At 44.6% G+C, this 19,337-nt stretch overlaps 1 protein-coding gene across 1 annotated transcript in view; it reads left to right on the top strand.

Moving 5' to 3' along the window:
- The window catches only part of LOC111965490 (phospholipid-transporting ATPase 11C), a 71,641-nt gene that overhangs the window by 12,528 nt on the left and 39,776 nt on the right, over positions 1 to 19,337 (top strand). Inside the window, exons 2-3 of the mRNA XM_023989664.2 lie at positions 14,645 to 14,764; positions 16,113 to 16,202. Of these exons, the coding sequence (XP_023845432.2) occupies positions 14,645 to 14,764; positions 16,113 to 16,202 (210 nt within the window). The remainder of the gene's footprint in view (positions 1 to 14,644; positions 14,765 to 16,112; positions 16,203 to 19,337) is intronic.

The raw sequence follows: 19,337 nt of genomic DNA, 5'->3' as shown, positions 1-19,337 counted from the left end.
TACTTACACATACCAATGGTTTTGGGTTGGGGGCCACCCCACCTTGCGGAGGTGTGTGTGCTACGCCACTGCTTAGTTAACATAGTTCTAAGATGTGCCAAATAATAAATTATATCCAGCATTTGGTTTGCTAACATGCTAAGTGGCTAGATGGCAAGCTTAAGCTTCTTGGTAATAAAATACACAATTAATCCCCTCCTGGGTCAAGATCCATGTTACCTAAATATTACATTTTTTATAAATAAAAATAATTCCTCTTGTGTGCACTTCCGGTAATACCGTATACCCCGGTATGGTTCCGAAACGGTTTGAAAAACTGGATACCGCCCAACCCTACTGCATGCTATTGGACACATTTTTGAGGAACAATATGTCCCAGTGCAGACTGGACTAACACAGACTTAGGTCAGCATCGTACAGAAGCGCTTATGCATTTACTGCTTTACATTTTTATTTTTTTTACACACTTGTCCCTAGTTTTTCCCTAAACATTTTCACATCCCTCCTTATTCAGTTTCGTCAGGAGTAGCGCTCGAGGCAGAAGACTGCATTGCCTTTATACAGTGGCACTTGAATTTCTCAGCATCTCATTAGTATTCATTAGGGATGTGTGTCTCTCCCTTTTTCAAGACGATTCGATACGTATGTAGATGCATGGGTGCCGATATGATACTGGAATGATACGTTTTAGTGTGAAACGCTTCAGGTTTGATTAGAGGAGCGAATCGATTCGGGTTCAACGCGATACAATTTGATGCAGTAACATTTTGTTGCATGAGCACATTCATAATCCATATCTGCTTCTGATGGGGCTCATGGCTACGCTGGATGTGTCTGAGATGATGACGTGTGTGTAAAAGATGTCTATGGTGTATGTAGGCACCTGAACTGAGCCATAAAGGAAACTGGGAATCTACCACCGCACTATCGGTTGGGGGGGGTGATGTTGATCTGAGCTTCGCCCACTAATACATTTGTACAGATTAAAAGTATTACATTACTAGCTGTATCAATATTTATCTTAAATTAGCTATGACATTAGCCAATGAATATGTAGCATAACTTTGGATTTGAACTTTATTCTGTGTATCAAAAAATGACCATTTATAGCTACTGATTGTTTGAAGCAAAACTATTGCTGATGGTGAACCTGAACAATCGAAATAAGATGTAGTTGGCTAAACCCTGATCAGCATGTATAGCCAGATGAGTTGTCTGGCAGTAGCTTAGGCTATGTTTTTTTTATTCCGGTAATAAAGCCTAATGTTGCCTAAGCCATTTTATGAACATTTGAATGCTGACGGTGACGCGCAGATGTGCCAGGTCAGGAATAGGCCTTCCTCTCGTTGGTCAGCGCAGTTTGACTAGGCTATTGATTGCCTAGGATTATGGCATGCAAAATTACTTGTAGATCAATTACATGCTTAGTTAAACACTAAAGGAGAGGACGCAGTTGTCACAAAAGATTTTCAGAATGTAAAAATAAATGCATTTCAGCAACAAAAAATTTCAACTGTTGATTCATCACGTTTTGAATCGATTTCCTGAATATGCATGCTACATTTGGATCGGTTTTGGGTCCCACAGACCGACGCACTCATACCTTATGCATACAGTTGAAGTCGGAAGTTTACATAGACCTTAGCCAAATACATTTAAACTCAGTTTTTCACAATTCCTGACAATTAATCATAGTAAAAATTCCCTGTCTTAGGTCAGTTAGGATCACCACTTTATTTTAAGAATGTGAAATGTCAGAATAATAGGAGTTATTTATTTCAGCTTATTTCTTTCACCACATTCCCAGTGGGTCAGAAGTTTACATACACTCAATTRGTATTTGGTAGCATTGTATTTAAATTGTTTAACTTTGGTCAAATGTTTTGGATAGCTTCCCACAATAAGTTGGTTGAATTTTGTCCAATTCGTCCTGACAGAGCTGGTGTAACTGAGTCAGGTTTGTAGGCCTCCTTGCTCGCACATGCTTTTTCAGTTCTGCCCACACATTTTCTATAGGATTGAGGTCACAGGGCTTTGTGATGGCCACTCCAATACCTTGACTTTGTTGTCCTTAAGCCATTTTGCCACAACTTTGGAAGTATGCTTGGGGTCATTGTCCATTTGGAAGACCCATTTGCGACCAAGCTTTAACTTCCTGACTAATGTCTTGAGATGTTTCTTCAATATATCCACATATTTCTTCCTCCCTCATGATGCCATCTATTTTGTGAAGTGCACCAGTCCTTCCTGCAGCAAAGTACCCCCACAACATGATGCTGCCACCCCCATGCTTCACGGTTGGGATGGTGTTCTTTGGCTTGCAAGCCTCCCCCTTTTTCTCCAAACATCACGATGGTCATTGTGGCCAAACTGTTCTATTTTTGATTCATCACACCAGAGGACATTTCTCCAAAAAGTATGATATTTGTCCCCATGTGCAGTTGCAAACCGTAGTCTTGCTTTTTTTATGGCGGTTTTGGAGCAGTGACTTCTTCCTTGCTGAGCGGCCTTTCAGGTTATGTTGATATTGGATTCCTTTTACTGTGGATATAGATACTTTTGTACCTGCATCCTCCAGCATCTTCACAAGGTCCTTTGCCGTTGGTCTGGGATTAATTTGCACTTTTCGCACCAAAGTACGTTCATCTCTAGGAGACAGAATGCATTTCCTTCCTGAGCGGTATGATGGCTGCGTGGTCCCATGGTGTTTATACTTGTATACTATTGTTTGCACAGATGAACGTGGTACCTTCAGGCATTTGGAAATTGCTCCCAAGAATGAACCAGACTTGTGGTGGTCTACAATTGTTTTTCTGAGGTCTTTGAAGGTAGGCCTTGAAATGCATCTACAGGTACACCTCCAATTGACTCAAATTATGTCAATTAGCCTATCAGAAGCTTCTAAAGCCATTACATAATTTTCTGGAATTTAAAGGCACAGTCAACTTAATGTATGTAAACTTCTGACCCACTGGAATTGTGATACAGTGAAATAATCTGTCTGTAAACAATTGTTGGAGAAATTACTTGCCAATCACAAAGTAGAGATCTTTGAAATTTGTGGAGTGTTAATGACGCCAACTTAATTGTATGTGAACTTCCGACTTCAACTCTAGGTCCCCAGTTAAGATGTTTATCTGTGAATCTTTACGTCCCTAGTACGCACATCCTGTATGACTCACTTGTCAATCTCCCTTTTCAAGAAAAATATKTTTCTTATGGCCAGCTGTTAGGGCTATTGTCTCACAACAGGGATGTCTAAGGTCTTGGAAAAACATTCCCCCAATAGTCAGCAGCACAACATCTGTCAAAAGCTTACTAGACTGCTCTATTCAGCTCTAGGTGGATCCCAAAGTGATGTCTAGCATAGTTTCTCCCCCCCGGTGTAATGCAGGCCAGTCCGCAGTACACGTACACTACACTGTCCGCTTGCTGCAGCTTGCTGTGACGCTACTGGAACAATGGGCCTTTTCCATTCAACAGCAGCTCCTTGGGACGAACCGGTCCTCAATTCAAGTTTCCATTGTCCTAATAATAAACTATGGTGCTTCTCAGCACTGTCTGCGAATGGCAGTCAGGAGAGGCATAGGAACTACAATGGCCCTTTTGTGGGTGAACCAGTGATGCCGGTGACACCATGGTGTCATGATGGTACGACGTCTCTAAGCCACATAGTCTAAACTGTAGGCTAGTCATAGACGCAAGGTTTGAAGTCTGGTGGAAACCATTGGCTGGAGCCTGTAAATGAATCAAATCCAATTTTTATTTGTCACGTGCCGAATACAACAGGTGTAGTAGACCTTACAGTGAAATGCTTACATACAAGCTCTTAATTAACCAACAATGCAGTTAAGAAAAATAAGTGTTCATTTTTTTTACTTTAGTTTAGTAAATGCTATAAAGAAGGGGAAAAAAGGAGTAGGTGAATGTGTGATTTGAAACTGAGTGAATAAGAGAAAGCAAGTGCAAGAGGTAGTCAGATGGTGAAAGTGGTGGAGTGCGTGAGAGAGGAGTGCCAGCACAAGTACTGCAGTGAATAACAGCGTTGGTGCCTCGTGTGTTGCCTGTTTCCAAACATTACGCACTCACTGTTACCGAGCAGATTTGCTTTATAATTGAGCAGTTTTCGCACATAGTCATCCCCATCTCTTGATGAATTCCGTTTGCATTACAGCCGCCACATTTGTAATGGGCTACTTGTGTTTTGACTATGTATTGTTCACAAAAAACGGTTAAGCAAAAACGCAGTTCAGTCAGTTTGTATATTCTTGGCTGTTTGTTTTTTTCCCTTCATGTTATCCAGGTGTACTCATTGCACCATTTCAATCTGCTTTCTTGTTCTGGGGTTTCCTCCCCTCTCGTTTCCCTGTGGCTGAGGGCAAGTTGTGTACTAGCCTAAATGGCAGTTGAGCTAGCCTTGTAGTGACCCAGTCTCCTACTCCCTTGGAAGTAACTGCTGTAATATAGAGTAGTAAACCTTGTCTAGATAAGTGGCTGTTTAGTCAGACCAGGCCTAAACAAGTTAATCATAAATCGAGACCTGGTGACACCCCACACACACACACACACACACACACACAAACACACACACACACACACACACACACACACACACACAGGCCTACGTGTTTGTTGTTTCCTGTGGGGCTAACAATGAAGCTGCTGTACTGGTGTTTACATTGGCGGTCCTCCACTTCTTCTGTATGAGGAAGTTGTTTCCCTTTTAATCTATTTATTTATTTTTGTTCCTTCCGGAACTATTTGAAATAGATGCTCTGATTTTAAATATTAACACACCCTTTGCCCAGCGCTGCTACCTTTGCTCTCCGAGTAGTGTGTCGTTGGGGCACGTGCAGGACATGATGAAGTACACTAGTTGGTCTCCAGTGTTCCCTCTCTCCATGCCCTGCACTTCACACGTCATTAAACATGCAAGTAAGAGATTGTGACATTCCTTATGAGGCTTATACAGTGTCAGCAACAAGCTTATGATTGCATTTTACAATAGAGGGCTTTGAGGGGACTGGCTGTGTTTTGTTCTCCTGTTTCCTGTATTTAGTTTACACAACCAACAAAGAATACATCCTAGACTACATTTAATTCCTGCTGTTTTTTTACCTTAAACATTAAGTGTCATTGCTAACGTTTTAAATTGACTKATTTTTGTCTTAGAATTCTTATTTTTTTTATTGTTTAAATTGCTGCTACAGACCTGTTTATGTAGCAACCAACAGCTGATTTGCTCYTTTGACCACAATCATTTTCACCATATCCAGGCAATTAACATGCCAAACAAATCCAGAGACGCCCTCTGTTCTACAGAATATAATTCTTCTGACCTCAATAGCACCTGCAGTCACAGGCTTTTTAGACTGTTAGAGTACATCATGATGATATCAGGGCCCACTCTTCCCAGGTCTCCACAAGCCACTTGTCATGTTCACTCACTCACAGAGACCAAGTGACAACAGCCAGTATCCACTTTAGGATTGTGTTCAGGAGCTCATAGCTGCTGCTGCCTCTCTTCGCCTACTTGACCTGAGCACCCCCGCACCCCCCAGCTAGCCTTCTGTCAATTTCACTTGGAAATTCAGGCCTCGGAAGCAGCAAGCCCATCTATTTCTCTGGGCAGCTGATTATATAATTTTAAAGTGTCCTRGCGCGCTTGTTTMTTTTTTTGTGTGTGCGGTTAACTGTGTGCCTGTGTTGTCAGTTGGGCATAAAGAGTGCTTGTCTTCTCCTTCACTGAGGGGACCCAGGTTAGGTTTGGCAGTGTGGATTGCAGTGTGGCTGTGAMAAAAGCCCCATGCCGTTGTCATCTGCTGGTCTCCAGGAGAAGCTAGCTGCCGTGTGTTTCGCATCGTGGTGGCCGACTGCCAAGCAGACGTGTTTTCAGGACGGGGAGGAGAGCTCTGCTCAAAGTTAAACCGTGCACACTACACCGCCAGTAGCATAATCACTAGAGGCTTATCTTGAGTGCAGACAATGTACTATACTATACACCTATAGGCTAAGCAGCAATATGAAGGTGAAGGAAATTCAGACTAAATGCATGATGCAAGCCATTAGGCTGTACTTTGAATTTGATTTGGTTGCAGCACCATAGCCACACTGCATTTAATGACAGCAGAGTCAGAAACAAGTTAGTCTCGGAACCCAGGCCAGAACCAAATCTCGCATGTAATAAATATTAAGTGTTTCACGGGTGACTAGATGCATTGGTACATTAGTGAGGCATCAAAACAACTCATGGTGCCCTTGAACACTATCTCGCCAGTTCATGTATTGAATTTTGGTTAATTAATTTCTCAATAGTTTACAATTGGCTCATTCATCCCCCTCCTCTCCCCTGTAACTATTCCCCAGGTCGTTGCTGCAAATGAGAACGTGTTCTCAGTCAACTTACCTGGTAAAATAACGGTAAAATAAAAATAAATAAAAATACCAGACTGTTCAGACATTTAACCTATTCTAGGTATGGGGGGGGGGGGAGTAGAAGGCCTATATGTATTTTTTTGTCTGTAACAGGAACATTGTGGTTGTGATTTCACTGGTCAGTTACTGGTGAGACGTTGTGACAGGGCACGGTGTCATCAGGCTGTGAAGTCACCATCCGGGGTTTGGCAACAGCTGAATACAGCGTTCTGTTGCCTCTGTTTTGAGTAGCGAGCGTTTTTCTTCCCGTACCAGCCCGTGCCCGTTTTACAATGTGTCCTTAATTTCCTTTTAAAGCAWAATCTAATAATGTTAAATTGGGAGCTCTACCCAATCCTCTAATGCACTGTTTATTTCCCAGCAGTTGGGTCTCGGCTCAATTGAGCGTTCCATGTTTGTTTTATTGATCTCGTCTCCATGTTGTAACTAATGGGTTTTCATCTTCTGTCMAACATTGACGTCCTGGCAAATTTTACTATACGCTTGCTTTTGCAGCTTTGCATTATTGGCTTTGAACTACCTTGTCTGCCTATAATTTCATCAATTTGTCTTTTTCCTTACATTAGCCGTCCCATATGCAGTTGAAGTCGGAATTTTACATACACCTTAGCCAAATATATTTAAGCTCAGTTTTTCACAATTCCTGACATTTAATCTTAGTAAAAATTCCCTGTCTTAGGTCAGTTAGGATCACCACTTTATTTTAAGAATGTGAAATATCAGAATAATAGTAGAGAATAATTTATTTCAGCTTTTATTTCTTTCATCACATTCCCAGTGGGTCAAAAGTTTACATGCACTCAATTAGTATTTGGTAGCATTGCCTTTAAATTGTTTAACTTGGGTCAAACGTTTCGGGAGCCTTCATCAAGCTTCCCACAATAAGTTGGGTGAATTTTGGCCCATTTCTCCTGACAGAGCTGGTGTAATTTAAAGTGAAATAATCTGTCTGTAAACAATTGTTGGAAAAATGACTTGTCATGCACAAAGTAGATGTCCTAACCGACTTGCCAAAACTACAGTCTGTTAACAAGAAATTTGTGGAGTGTTTGAAAAACGAGTTTTATTGACTCCAACTTAAGTGCATGTAAACTTCCGACTTCAACTGTGTGTGTGTGTAGCAGAAGGAATAGATAGCGTGGCCTCACGTGCACTGTTTTTGGAGATGAGTATTGCGATCACATAACAAAGCAAAAATGTATTTGGCCCTACGGTCTGACCCTCTATGTTTTAACTGAAATTAAATCAATGACCATTCAAAGCAGCTGCCCTTATCTAGCAGACCCCTAGGGCTTCTCATTGAACCTGTCCTTTTTATAATAATCCATTTCATTTTAAGACATGATTTGTATTCTCTGAAGTGTCTTTGTGTCGGTCAAAAAATGTCTCGGTCTGCGTCCAGGAAATCCAGTTTGTGGCGGTTTCAGTCACTTCTTGATTTTAAGTTCAAACCCACAGTCTYTGGTTACATACTGTGGCCGTAACATTGGGGCAACGTTTGCAACAACGTTGCTCTCGTGGTTAATTACTCCCAGAGAGAGACGGATGCAGATATAAAATGGGATATCGGTAACTAACCCACAGAGGTCTCTGGCTGACTGGCTCAGCGGCTCTACAGTCGAAGCTGAGCTCACTGGGATTCTCCGCTTCAAGGCTAATTTGTTTTGTAAATTGTACCTTTTTATTTGCAGCGAGACATTTGCATTGTCCAGGGAGGGTAGTTGTGTGTGTGATTTCTGTGCTGCCCTTCTTTACCCCAATGTTCTCTCTTCAGCGATATGTTGTCTTCCTCACTTGTGTGCTCAATCTTTAATGGTGTTATTAGGATGGAAGAAACCATTTTGAAGTGTACTTCACTGAGTAACTGGAGGGTCCCTTGGAGGGGGAACTGTTAAGAATAAGGAGCTTTGGCTCCCTAATCTGTAGTGTGGTCTACATAAGGTTTGAGTTACTAGGCCTATTTCCTGTTTGCTAAAAAACCTGGATTTGTTTTTGTCCTTGGTTCCGGTTGTGCTTCCTCTCTCCCTTCATTTCCCTGGCACCCGGGTCTGTCCTGGTGGCTGTTGGAGGAGCGGTATGCTATGCCTGTTGTGCAGTGGATTACAGGTTTGACGCTCACACTGGGGTGCGAACAACACTGCCTCTCGCTCATGCCTGACGGAGCATAATGCAGTCTCTTGGCTCTTCCCGGTCTGGGAAGCAGAAGTAATGTCTGCATCAGAATTTCTCCACAGGGAGACATTTGCTTTGGGAATTTCACTCAACCTTTTAATGAGAAACAAGTGATTGCATAAGCGTCTGTCTTAGGTAGGCTGTTTTTCCTCGTATGCATAGCTAATGAAGCTCCCCAGACTCAAGTCTGTGCTTTGATCTAACCTGCCCCCAGTATAGTCGGTGGACAGCGCTGTGTCCAGATGGCCTTTGTTCACACTTCCAAGGTACCYTGGCACTGGTCCAGGATGAGATCAGCTGTCTGTCAGTGGCGGCTGTGAACAGCACACATGGCCCTGGCCCCAGTGCATTAGAGCTCCTGGAGCTGGATAGCCTTAATAATTCCCTCCATCTGGAATAGCTGTGGAGCTAGTGCTTTTAGCCAGGCAGGAACACCACAGTGTATGGTCTGGGGCTTTGGGGGGGCTGTTGAGTGGAGGTGCTATAAGAGTCAGTGGTTGGGGAATCATGGGCCAGAGGTAAAGACGGGGTTTCGTCTCCAGTTAAGTGGAGAAAGGAGGMTGGATGGGAGAGTACTAGCCCGCCTTCACGCCCTGTCTCATCTGTTCTCCTGAGGAGGTGGCTGTTCAGCCCAAGCCCACTGGAAAGAGAGCAAACGAATGCCCTTGATAAGTTGGTTCTCCCACGTGGCCTGCCTGCATAGTCCGGTTGGCTGGGGGGAGAAGAGTCTTCCCTTACTCTCTAGCTCTTGCCTTGTTTCACCCAGGCTGTCATTTTAAGGAAGATGAATGCCCGGTGTACCAGTGACCTTGTGCTGGGGGAAATGGGAAGGCTGCTTCTGCCTGCTGACCCTGTGTACCAAGGTCTCCCAACCTGACTCTGTCTTCTCTCTGACATGTGAGCAGTCATAGGGCCTTGGTCAACCGAGCACAGTGTGTTGGTGTCATGGCTCATCCTACATAACTACTGCTGTACACCTTTTCTATTCACACATTGTCCATAATGTCTACAGTACCGTGTGTGTGTAAGCTAATTTGACACAATTCTTAAAAATTTGCCATGGGGTTTTATACCGTGTATTTAAATACTGTATTTTCTTAATCTCATTCTAATATTTATACTACTGACATCACATTTCAGTTACTGTTTATACACACAACATATACTGTATACCGTTGAAGTCGGAAGTTTACATGCACTTAGGTTGGAGTCATTAAAACTCGTTTTCCAACCACTCCACAAATTTCTTGTTAACAAACTATAGTTTTGGCAAGTCGGTTAGGACATCTACTTTGTGCATTACAAGTAATTTCTCCAACAATTGTTTAGACAGATTATTTCACTCATAATTTATTGTATCACAATTCCAGTTGGTCAGAAGTTTACACACACTACGTTAACTGTGCCTTTAAACAGCTTGGAAAATTCCAGAAAATTATGCCATGGCTTTAGAAGCTTCTGATAGGTCAATCGACATCATTAGTGTCAATTGGAGGTGTACCTATGGATATCTTTCAAGGCCTACCTTCAAACTCAGTGCCTCTTTGCTTGACATCATGGGAAAATCAAAAGAAATCAGCCAAGACCTCAGACAAAAATTGTAGACCTCCACAAGTCTGGTTCATTCTTGAGAGCAATTTCCAAATGCCTGAAGGTACCACGTTCATCTGTGCAAACAACAATAGTATGCAAGTATAAACACCATGGGACCACGCAGCCGTCATACCGCTCAGGAAGGAAACGCATTCTGTCTCCTAGAGATGAACGTACTTTGGTGCGAAAAGTGCAAATTAATCCCAGACCAACGGCAAAGGACCTTGTGAAGATGCTGGAGGATACAGGTACAAAAGTATCTATATCCACAGTAAAAGGAATCCAAAATCAACATAACCTGAAAGGCTGCTCAGCAAGGAAGAAGCCACTGCTCCACAACCGTCATAAAAAAGCCAGACTACGGTTTGCAACTGCACATGGGGACAAAGATCGTACTTTTTGGAGAAATGTCCTCTGGTCTGATGAATCAAAAATAGAACCGTTTGGCCATAATGACCATCGTTATGTTTGGAGGAAAAAGGGGGATGCTTGCAAGCTGAAGAACACCATCCCAACCGTGAAGCATGGCAGCATCATGTTGTGGGGGTGCTTTGCTGCAAGTGGTACTGGTGCACTTCACAAAATAGATGGCATCATGAGGGAGGAAAATGATGTGGATATATTGAAGCAACATCTCAAGACATCAGTCAGGAAGTTAAAGCTTGGTTGCAAATGGGTCTTCCAAATGTACAATGACCCCAAGAATTCTTCCAAAGTTGTGGCAAAAGGGCTTAAGGACAACAAAGTCAAGGTATTGGAGTGGCCATCACAAAGCCCTGACCTCAATCCCATAGAAAATTTGTGGGCAGAACTGAAAAAGTGTATACAAGCAAGGAGGCCTACAAACCTGACTCCGTTACACCAGCTCTGTCAGACGGAATGGGCCAAATTCACCCAACTTATTGTGGAAGGCTGCTTGTGGAAGGCTACTCAAAACGTTAAACAATTTAAAGGCAATGCTACCAAATACACTAAATTCGTATGTACACTTCTGACCCACTGGGAATGTGATGAAAGAAATAAAAGCTGAAATAAATCATTCTCTCTACTCTTATTCCGACTTTTCACATTCTTAAAATAGTGGTGATCCTAACTGACCTAAAACAGGGATTTTTTTACTAGGATTAAATGTCAGGAATTGTGAAACTGAGTTTGAATGTATTTGGCTAAGGTGTATGTAAACTTCTGACTTCAACTGTGTGTYTATATATATATATATATATTACTGAATTCTTGGGAAAGCTCAGTCTAATACAGTGCATTCTGAAAGTATGCAGACCTCTTGACTTTTTCCACGTTATGTTAGTGCCTTATTAAAAAATGTAGTAAATAAAATGTTTTCCTCATCAATCTACACACAATACCCCAAAATGACAAATCTAAAACAGTTAAGTATTCAGACCCTTTGCTATGAGACTTGAAATTGAGCTCAGGTGCATCCTGTTTCCATTGATCATCCTTGATGTTTCTACAACTTGATTGGCTTCCAACTGTGGTAAATTCAATTGATTGGACAAGATTTGGAAAGGCGCACACCTGTCTATATAAGTATATAGTGCTCTGAGACAGGAATGTGTCAACGGAAAGATCTGGGGAAAGTTACCAAAACCTTTATGCAGTATGTATTGAAGGTCCCCAAGAGCGCAGTGGCATCCATCATTCTTAAATGGAAGAAGTTTGGAACTACTAAGACTGTTCTTAGAGCTGGCTTCCCGGCCAAACTGAGCAATCTGGGGAGAAGGGCCTTGGTCAGGGAGGTGACCAAGAACCCGATGGGCACTCTGACAGAGSTTCAGAGTTCCTCTGTGGAGATGGTTGTCCTTCTGGAAGGTTCTCCGATCTCTGCAGCACTTCACCAAGTAGGCCTTTATGGTAGTGGCCAGTCGGAAGCCACTCCTCAGTAAGAGGCACATGACAGCCCGCTTGGAGTTTGCCAAAAAGCACCTAAAGGACTCTCAGACCATGAGAAACAAGATTCTCTGGTCTGATTGAACTCTTTGACCTGAATGCCAAGCGTCATGTCTGGAGGAAACCAGGCACCGCTTATCACCTGGCCAATACCATCCCTACGGTGGCAGCATAATGCTGTGGGTATGTTTTTCAGAGGCAGGGACTGGGAGACTAGTCAGAATCAAGGGAAAGATGAACGAAGCAAAGTACAGAGAGATCCTTGATGAAAACCTTCTCCAGCGCGCTCAGGACCTCAGACTGCGTGCGATGGTTCACCTTCAAACAGGACAAGGACCCTAAGCACACAGCAAAGACAACGTAGGAGTGGCTTTGGGACAAGTCTGAATGTCCTTGAGTTGCCCAGCTCAAGGACTTTGCTTATGTAAATGTGATATTTGAGTTTAATTTCTTTATACATTTTCAGATGTCTGAAAATGGACCGCAGAGGGCCATGGCATGTAAACATTCTGTACTTGGTTGCAATACTCACTACCAAGTTCCAAACTGTCTCTGGAAGCAACATCAGCACAACTGTTTGTCGGGCGCTTCATGAAATGGGTTTCCATGGCCGAGCAGCACCAGACGAGTCTAACATCACCATGTGCAATGCCAAGTGTCGGCAGGAGTGGTGTAAAGCTCGCCGCCATTGGACTCCGGAGCAGTGGAAACGCGTTCTCAGGAGTGATGAATCACGCTTCACCATCTGGTAGTCCAACGGATGAATCTGAGTTTGGCGGGTGCCAGGAGAACACTGCCTGCCCGAATGTGTAGTGCCAACTGTATAGTCATGGTTCGGGCTAGGCCCCCTAGCTCCATTGAAGAGATCTTGACGCTACAGCATACAATGACATTCTAGACGATTCTGTGCTTCCAAGTTTGGGGAATGCCCTTTCCTGTTTTAGTATGACAATGCCCTTGTGCAAAAAGCTAGGTCCATACAGAAATGGTTTGGCGAGATCGGTGGAAGAACTTGACTGGCCTGCACAGAGCTCTGACCTCAACTCCATAGAACACCTTTGTGATTAATTTGAACGCCAACTGTGAGCCAGGCCTAATCGCCCAACATCAGTGCCCATCACTAATGCTTGTGGCTGAATGGAAGCAAGTCCCCGGAGCAATGTTCCAAAATCTAGTGGAAAGCCTTCCCAGAAGAGTGGAGGCTGTTATAGCAGCAAAGCGGGGACCAACTCCATATTAATGCCCATGATTTTGGAATTTATTTATATATACACGTGTGTGTGTGTAGATAACTGGATTTGTTTCCCTACATTTCTTAATTTTAKATTTTTTTTGACCCCCTTTCTCCCCAATTTTGTGATAACGATCTTGTCTCATCGCTGCAGCTCCACAACGGGCTCGGGAGAGGCAACGGTCGAGTCGTGGGTCTTCTGAAACATGACCCACCAAACCACGCTTTTTAACACCCGCTCGCTTAACCCGGAAAGCCAGCTGCACAAATGTGTTGGAGGAATCACCGTTCGACTGACAACCAAAGTCAGCCTGCAGCCACCCGGCCCGAACCCCAGGCTGTAGTAACACTGCGATGCAGTGCCTTTAAACCGCTGCACCAATCGGGAGGCTGTTCTTATTTATTTTTTTGTGAATGAAATGTTTGATTATTTGTGTTCAGTTTGATGTTTTACTGTATTGTTAGGAGCTAGTGACATAAGCATTTCGCTGCACCTGCTATAACATCTGCTGAAATGTGTACAAGACCAATAGTTTGATTTGAAATGAGGCACCACCCCCGCCGCCTCCTCCTCAGTCTATATCTGCACTGGAGATAACTGCGCTCATAAATCTGGTGTGAGCAGTCGCTTCTCTCCAGGGGCAGCACTTTATAACTGGCTAAATCATCAATAACTCTCCACTTTAAAGGGAAGAAATGAAACTCATTACAGGACTAGTGCACCCTCCATTTTGCCCAATTTGACCCATGTCATACGCGCCGTTGTCCCCTGTGAAACCTTGGCTTGTGTTAAACAGCTTTTTGGTGCTCCACTGCATTTGAAGTTTGGAAAGTGCCTTTGTAATTATTTCTGCACCTCCGTCTGGATAATATTATATTTTGGTTCATGGCCTTGATTTTAATATGTATTAAAGACTAGAAAGACTAATCAAGACTTGCAATTTAAGGAAAGGAATGGTTTTCGACGACCTAGAATGAAAAAAATACTTCCTGGTTTGTGGTATCGTGGAGGTGAGAGCAGTATCACTGTTTTCATTGATTTGTTTTCCTCCCTATGTGTTAATGTGGACTACATCTTCATTTACGAACCTTAGAAGTTATGCACAAGACCTCTTTGCGTTGAACTTGATGCACATTTCCCCCAGTGTTTAGTCTACTGGTTCATTGTATTAGGAGACTGTATACAATCTACATTTCTAGCCTCTGTGTTCCAGTGTTGAGTCTAAATATCTGCTGAAGCAATATATTTAGTGTGTGTGTGGCTTTGAATTTGTCTTCTAATTCTGTCTCTCCATCTCTGTACAGTTTGGTAGGGACGAGAGGAGGGTAGACAGCAGGACCATCTACGTAGGCCACCGGCCCTGTCCCACCACCGACGCTTTCATCCCCCCCAAGTTCTGTGACAACAGGATTGTCTCTTCCAAGGTAAGATATACTGCCATGTTTTTACACCATCGACCTGCGGTCTGCACAACACCTTAAAACGGGCAAGTGGACACTTGTCTGTTTTGGCACATGCTTGAATATTTTCACCTCTCCCACTCCCACCGACTCTCCCTCCACGTCATGAATTCCAATGGCAGTCTTCTCCAGCTCCCTCTCCTCCCATTGCCTCTCCACATGCTCGTCTTCCTCCCCAAATGGAAGGCCATTATTTGTCTCAGGAGAGCTCTGTCTGTGCCCGTGAAATACTCTGCTACTATTTAATGTACCAGCAGGCAGGGTGGGCGATTCAATATACCCCCCCCCCCCCAAATCAGGGCTAGGGGTGTGGGTCTGAGGAGGAGGGCTGGCTGGGGGTTTAGAATCATGTATAGGAGGGGGAGGAAGGACTGGGGGAGAGAGTGGGATTTATTGTAGCGCAGAGGGTCCCACTGGGAATGGGCCAATCAATGTCTCTCGTCCTCCTGTGTTACCCTGGCTGTAGTGTTTACACTTCTACCATGCGCCTGCCTTTCATCATTCTGTTCCTTCCAACTCCCTCGACTCTCCTTTCCCCTCTACTCACTCTGCGCCATCTCTCGCTCGCTTTATATTCTCTCCCTCCCAGCCCTCCTCACTCATGCTCCCCCTCTGATTACTTTCCCCTCACTCGTTTCTCTCTGGCAAAATGAGATGTTCTCTTTCTGCTACTGCTGCATTTCAGCACTGTCTCCATGCAAAGACATTCCCCTCTCAACACTGTTGTGTGTTTGTGTGCGCGCACATGTTTTAGTCCGGCGTGTTAGTTACTACCGGGGCATTGTTGGGCCGTCTCATGGATTTTGGCAAGATAAGTGTCTCGTCAGCTTCTGTGTTGAATATCAACTGTTATGCACACTTAATTTTTTTATTTAAAAACACGATCTGCCACCAACTTGATAAGGTAATCTGCTCTCTATTCAGCGCTGGGTGAATTAAGGAGATAAATCTCTAATCCGAATCAACGGAATACCTGCAGGCCCCCGAGGGCTGAGAGGAGGACTGGCTCCCTGGGTRACAGGCAGTTTAGAAAGGCAGAACTAGCGCCGTCTCACTGAGTACAGAGACCGAGCCGGAGTGGAAGGAACTGATGAATATTGAATGCCGCTAATCCCTTTCCTAGCTTAGCCTTTCTTCCTATAGCCTACTAGTCCTCTACCCTGACAAGAGGTTGATGTCAAAGAACAGAGAAGTAGTGGTTTGCAGAGACCGAGGATCCACTGGGTAGGCCTACGTTGTGTTGCGAACTTGTGCTTTTCATTCTCATGTCATTTCATTGGTGCACTCTCTCACTCCCTCCTTGTCTTTCCAGTACACGGTGTGGAACTTCCTGCCGAAGAATCTGTTTGAACAGTTCAGAAGAATCGCCAATTTCTACTTCCTCATCATCTTTTTGGTGCAGGTGAGTTGTGCGTGTRTGGGACTCGTGACTATGTTCAATATGTGTTAGTGTGAATTGACTGTGTCTCTGTGGCAAGTGTGAAATGGTTACATTATGTGTGTGCTATCAGGCCTGGGTGTAACTGACTATTTATGGCATGTGGGAAACAGTCAGCCTGTGGTCAGGCCTGTGTGTGCTTTGAGAGTGAGCCTCTGTTTGCGAGTGTAACCTATTTGTGGCAGTTGTGAAAGGGGACTGCGTGTGTCTGTGGCCAGAGCTGTACATGGTTTGTGTGTATCTAGCCCTCCTCTCCTCCACTGCTGAGTGGAAAGTGAGAGTGGGCTGAGCCAAAGCACTGGGTGACATGTTTATCCCTCGGCTTGGTGCTCACGGCCGCACCACTCTGTTCCTCCACCTCTCCTCTATCAGGCCCAGAGATCTGCCAAGCGATGGTCCTCCCCCTCATCAATCTATCTGCTCTTCCCCCCCCTTTCCCCCCGCTTTCTTTTTTTCTCTCTCTCACGCTCTCTTTCTCTCCCCTCCTGACTGGAGGAGATGGAAACTAAACCACCTCTCTTTCTAGCAACGGTAACTTAAACTAAAGGTCTAAACAGCCCATCCCAGTGTAACAGGCTCAGCATACGGAGGACTGGCTGGTATACATACAGTAGCCCCCGGTAGTCACTGTGTTCCTGTCAGACAACTGGCATGGCAATTCACTAGAACCCCATGGGGCTGTTTTGGCTCAATTCCACTGGAAGAACCAGAAGGAACTAGGACTAATGGGATCTGGGAAGCAGCAGGCACAGGGTTGGCGATATGCTCTGGTCCTGAACTCTGAGCTTGTTAGTAATTGACAACGTTCATCGCCTCTGCTGTCTTTAGCGGCATAATCAAATCAAATTTTATGATTTATTACAACAGCTTACAGTGAAATGCTTACTTACGAGCCCTACTACTTAATGCAGTAAAAGAAATACAGATAAGAATAAAAGTAAGAAGTAATTCAAGAGCAGCAGTAAAATAAAATAGTGAGGACTAATATCCGGGTACGGTTTGTTGAGGTAATATTTACATGTAGGTAGAGTTTATTAAAGTGACTATGCATAGATGGTAACAACAGAGTATAGCAGCAGTGTAAAAGAGGGGGGGCGGGTGCTCAATACAGATAGTCTGGGTAGCCATTTGATTAGATGTTCAGGAGTCTTATGCTTGGGGGTTGAAGCTGTTTGGAAGCCTCTTGGACCTAGAACTTGGCGCTCCGGTGCCGCTTGCCATGCAGTAGCAGAGAGAACAGTCTATGACTAGGGTGGCTGGAGTTTTGACAATTTTTAGGGCTTCCTCTGACACCGCCTGTTATAGAGTTCCTGGATGGCAGGAAGCTTGGCCCCAGTGATGTACTGGGCCGTACGCACTACTCTGTAGTACTTGCGGTCGGAGGCGAGCAGTTGCCATACCAGCAGGCAGTGATGCAACCAGTCAGGATGCTCTCGATGGTGCAGCTGTAGAAACTTTAGAGGATCGAGGACCCATGCCAAATCTTTTCAGTCTCCTGAATAGGTTTTGTTGTGCCCTCTTCACGACTGTCTTGGTGTGCTTGGACCATGTTAGTTTTGTGGTGATGTGGACGCCAATGACTTGAAGCTCTCAACTCTGCTACTGCAGCCCCGTCGATAAGAATGGGGGGCGTGCTCGTTCCTCCTTTTCCTGTAGTCACAATCATTCCTCCTCAGCCGCCTCTGTTTCTTTATTCACTGTGACCTTTACCTGTTTGAGTAGTGATCAGTGGGTTCATCTCTGTGTACTGTGTGTACAGTAGATGTACTGGAGTGTGTAGTGTATACAAGTTAGATTTGAAGGAGCATTTGCAATGTAAATGTGCAAATGGCGAGGTCATGATTTGTAAGAAGTTGTTTGCGTGTGTATGTGGCCTCTACGTGTGTGTGGTGTGTGCGCGCACTCTTCGTTGTTTACCTAGCCTGGGTATGTGGTTGTCCTACTAATCCAGCCTTATCCTTACGTCCAGTTCCCCCCCCCCCCCCCTCCCAAGCCTACCATTATGTCACTTGGGGGGAAGGGAGACGCACACACTTAACATTCTGTCAAACCTGCACCTTTCAATTCCCCAGAGACTTATGCAAATGGGCCAACAGAATCCAAACACACACAACCCCTCTTTTTTCCTTTTACCTCTATTATACCTAACATGCTGACCAGACCGCTGGCGCACCCACGTGTGCATGTTGATTTTGTACATCCACAACAGATGCGATCAGGACACGGAGGTTGAAATATCTTCTACCAACTATTTCATTTGGGGACAGGTTGAAAAGCATAAATCTATGGCAATTTAGCTAGCTAGCTTGCTGTTGCTAGCTAATTTATCCTGGGATATAAACATTGGGTGTTGTTTTACCTGAAATGCACAAGGTCTCCTACTAACAATTAATCTACAGAAAAAAGGGTAAACCAAGTTAGTTTTCTAGTAAACTCTCCTCCTTCAGGCTACTTCGCTTCTCTGGACTTTATATGGTGGTTGGTCACCAACTTTAAGGTACGTTACCACCACCAACTGGACTGGAGGGTGGACCTGAGTTAATCATTCACTACCACGTGGGTATATGCTCCTAAAAAACCAACACAAGGAGATGGGAGGCAGCACTTGCAGCGGGTCTCTGACTCGTTGAAACGCTTGCGCAGGTCAAGAGCGATGTGGTCAGCATGTTAGTGAATCGCTCTTTCTCTCTGTGCGTGCTCGCAAGTCTCTTTCTCATCGCCCTCGGCAAGTGCTCTCGCCCTCGGCAAGTGTCTCGCCTCGGGCAAGTGTCTCGCCTCGGCAAGTGTCTCGCCCTCGGCAAGTGTCTGCCTCAGTGCGCCTCGCCGCAAGTCTCTGGGAGAGTGCGCGTCTCGCCCTCGGCAATCTTTGGGAGAGTGCGCGTCTCGTGCGTCCTCTGGAGAGTGCGCGTCTCGCTCGGCAAGTCTCTGGGAGAGTGGCGCGTCTCGCCCTCGGCAAGTCTCTGGGGAGTGCGCGTTCTCGCCCTCGGCAGTCTCTGGGAGAGTGCGCGTCTCTGGGAGAGTGCGCGTCTCTGGGAGAGTTCTGCGCGTCTCTCGGCAAGTCTCTCTCTCTCGGCAAGTGTGTGTCTCTCTTCCTCTTCT

Source organism: Salvelinus sp. IW2-2015, linkage group LG6.2, assembly GCF_002910315.2.
Source record: "Salvelinus sp. IW2-2015 linkage group LG6.2, ASM291031v2, whole genome shotgun sequence".
Lineage (NCBI taxonomy): Eukaryota > Metazoa > Chordata > Actinopteri > Salmoniformes > Salmonidae > Salvelinus > Salvelinus sp. IW2-2015.
Note: the sequence above shows the minus strand (reverse complement) of the source record. Positions and strands in the feature narration are given on the sequence as shown.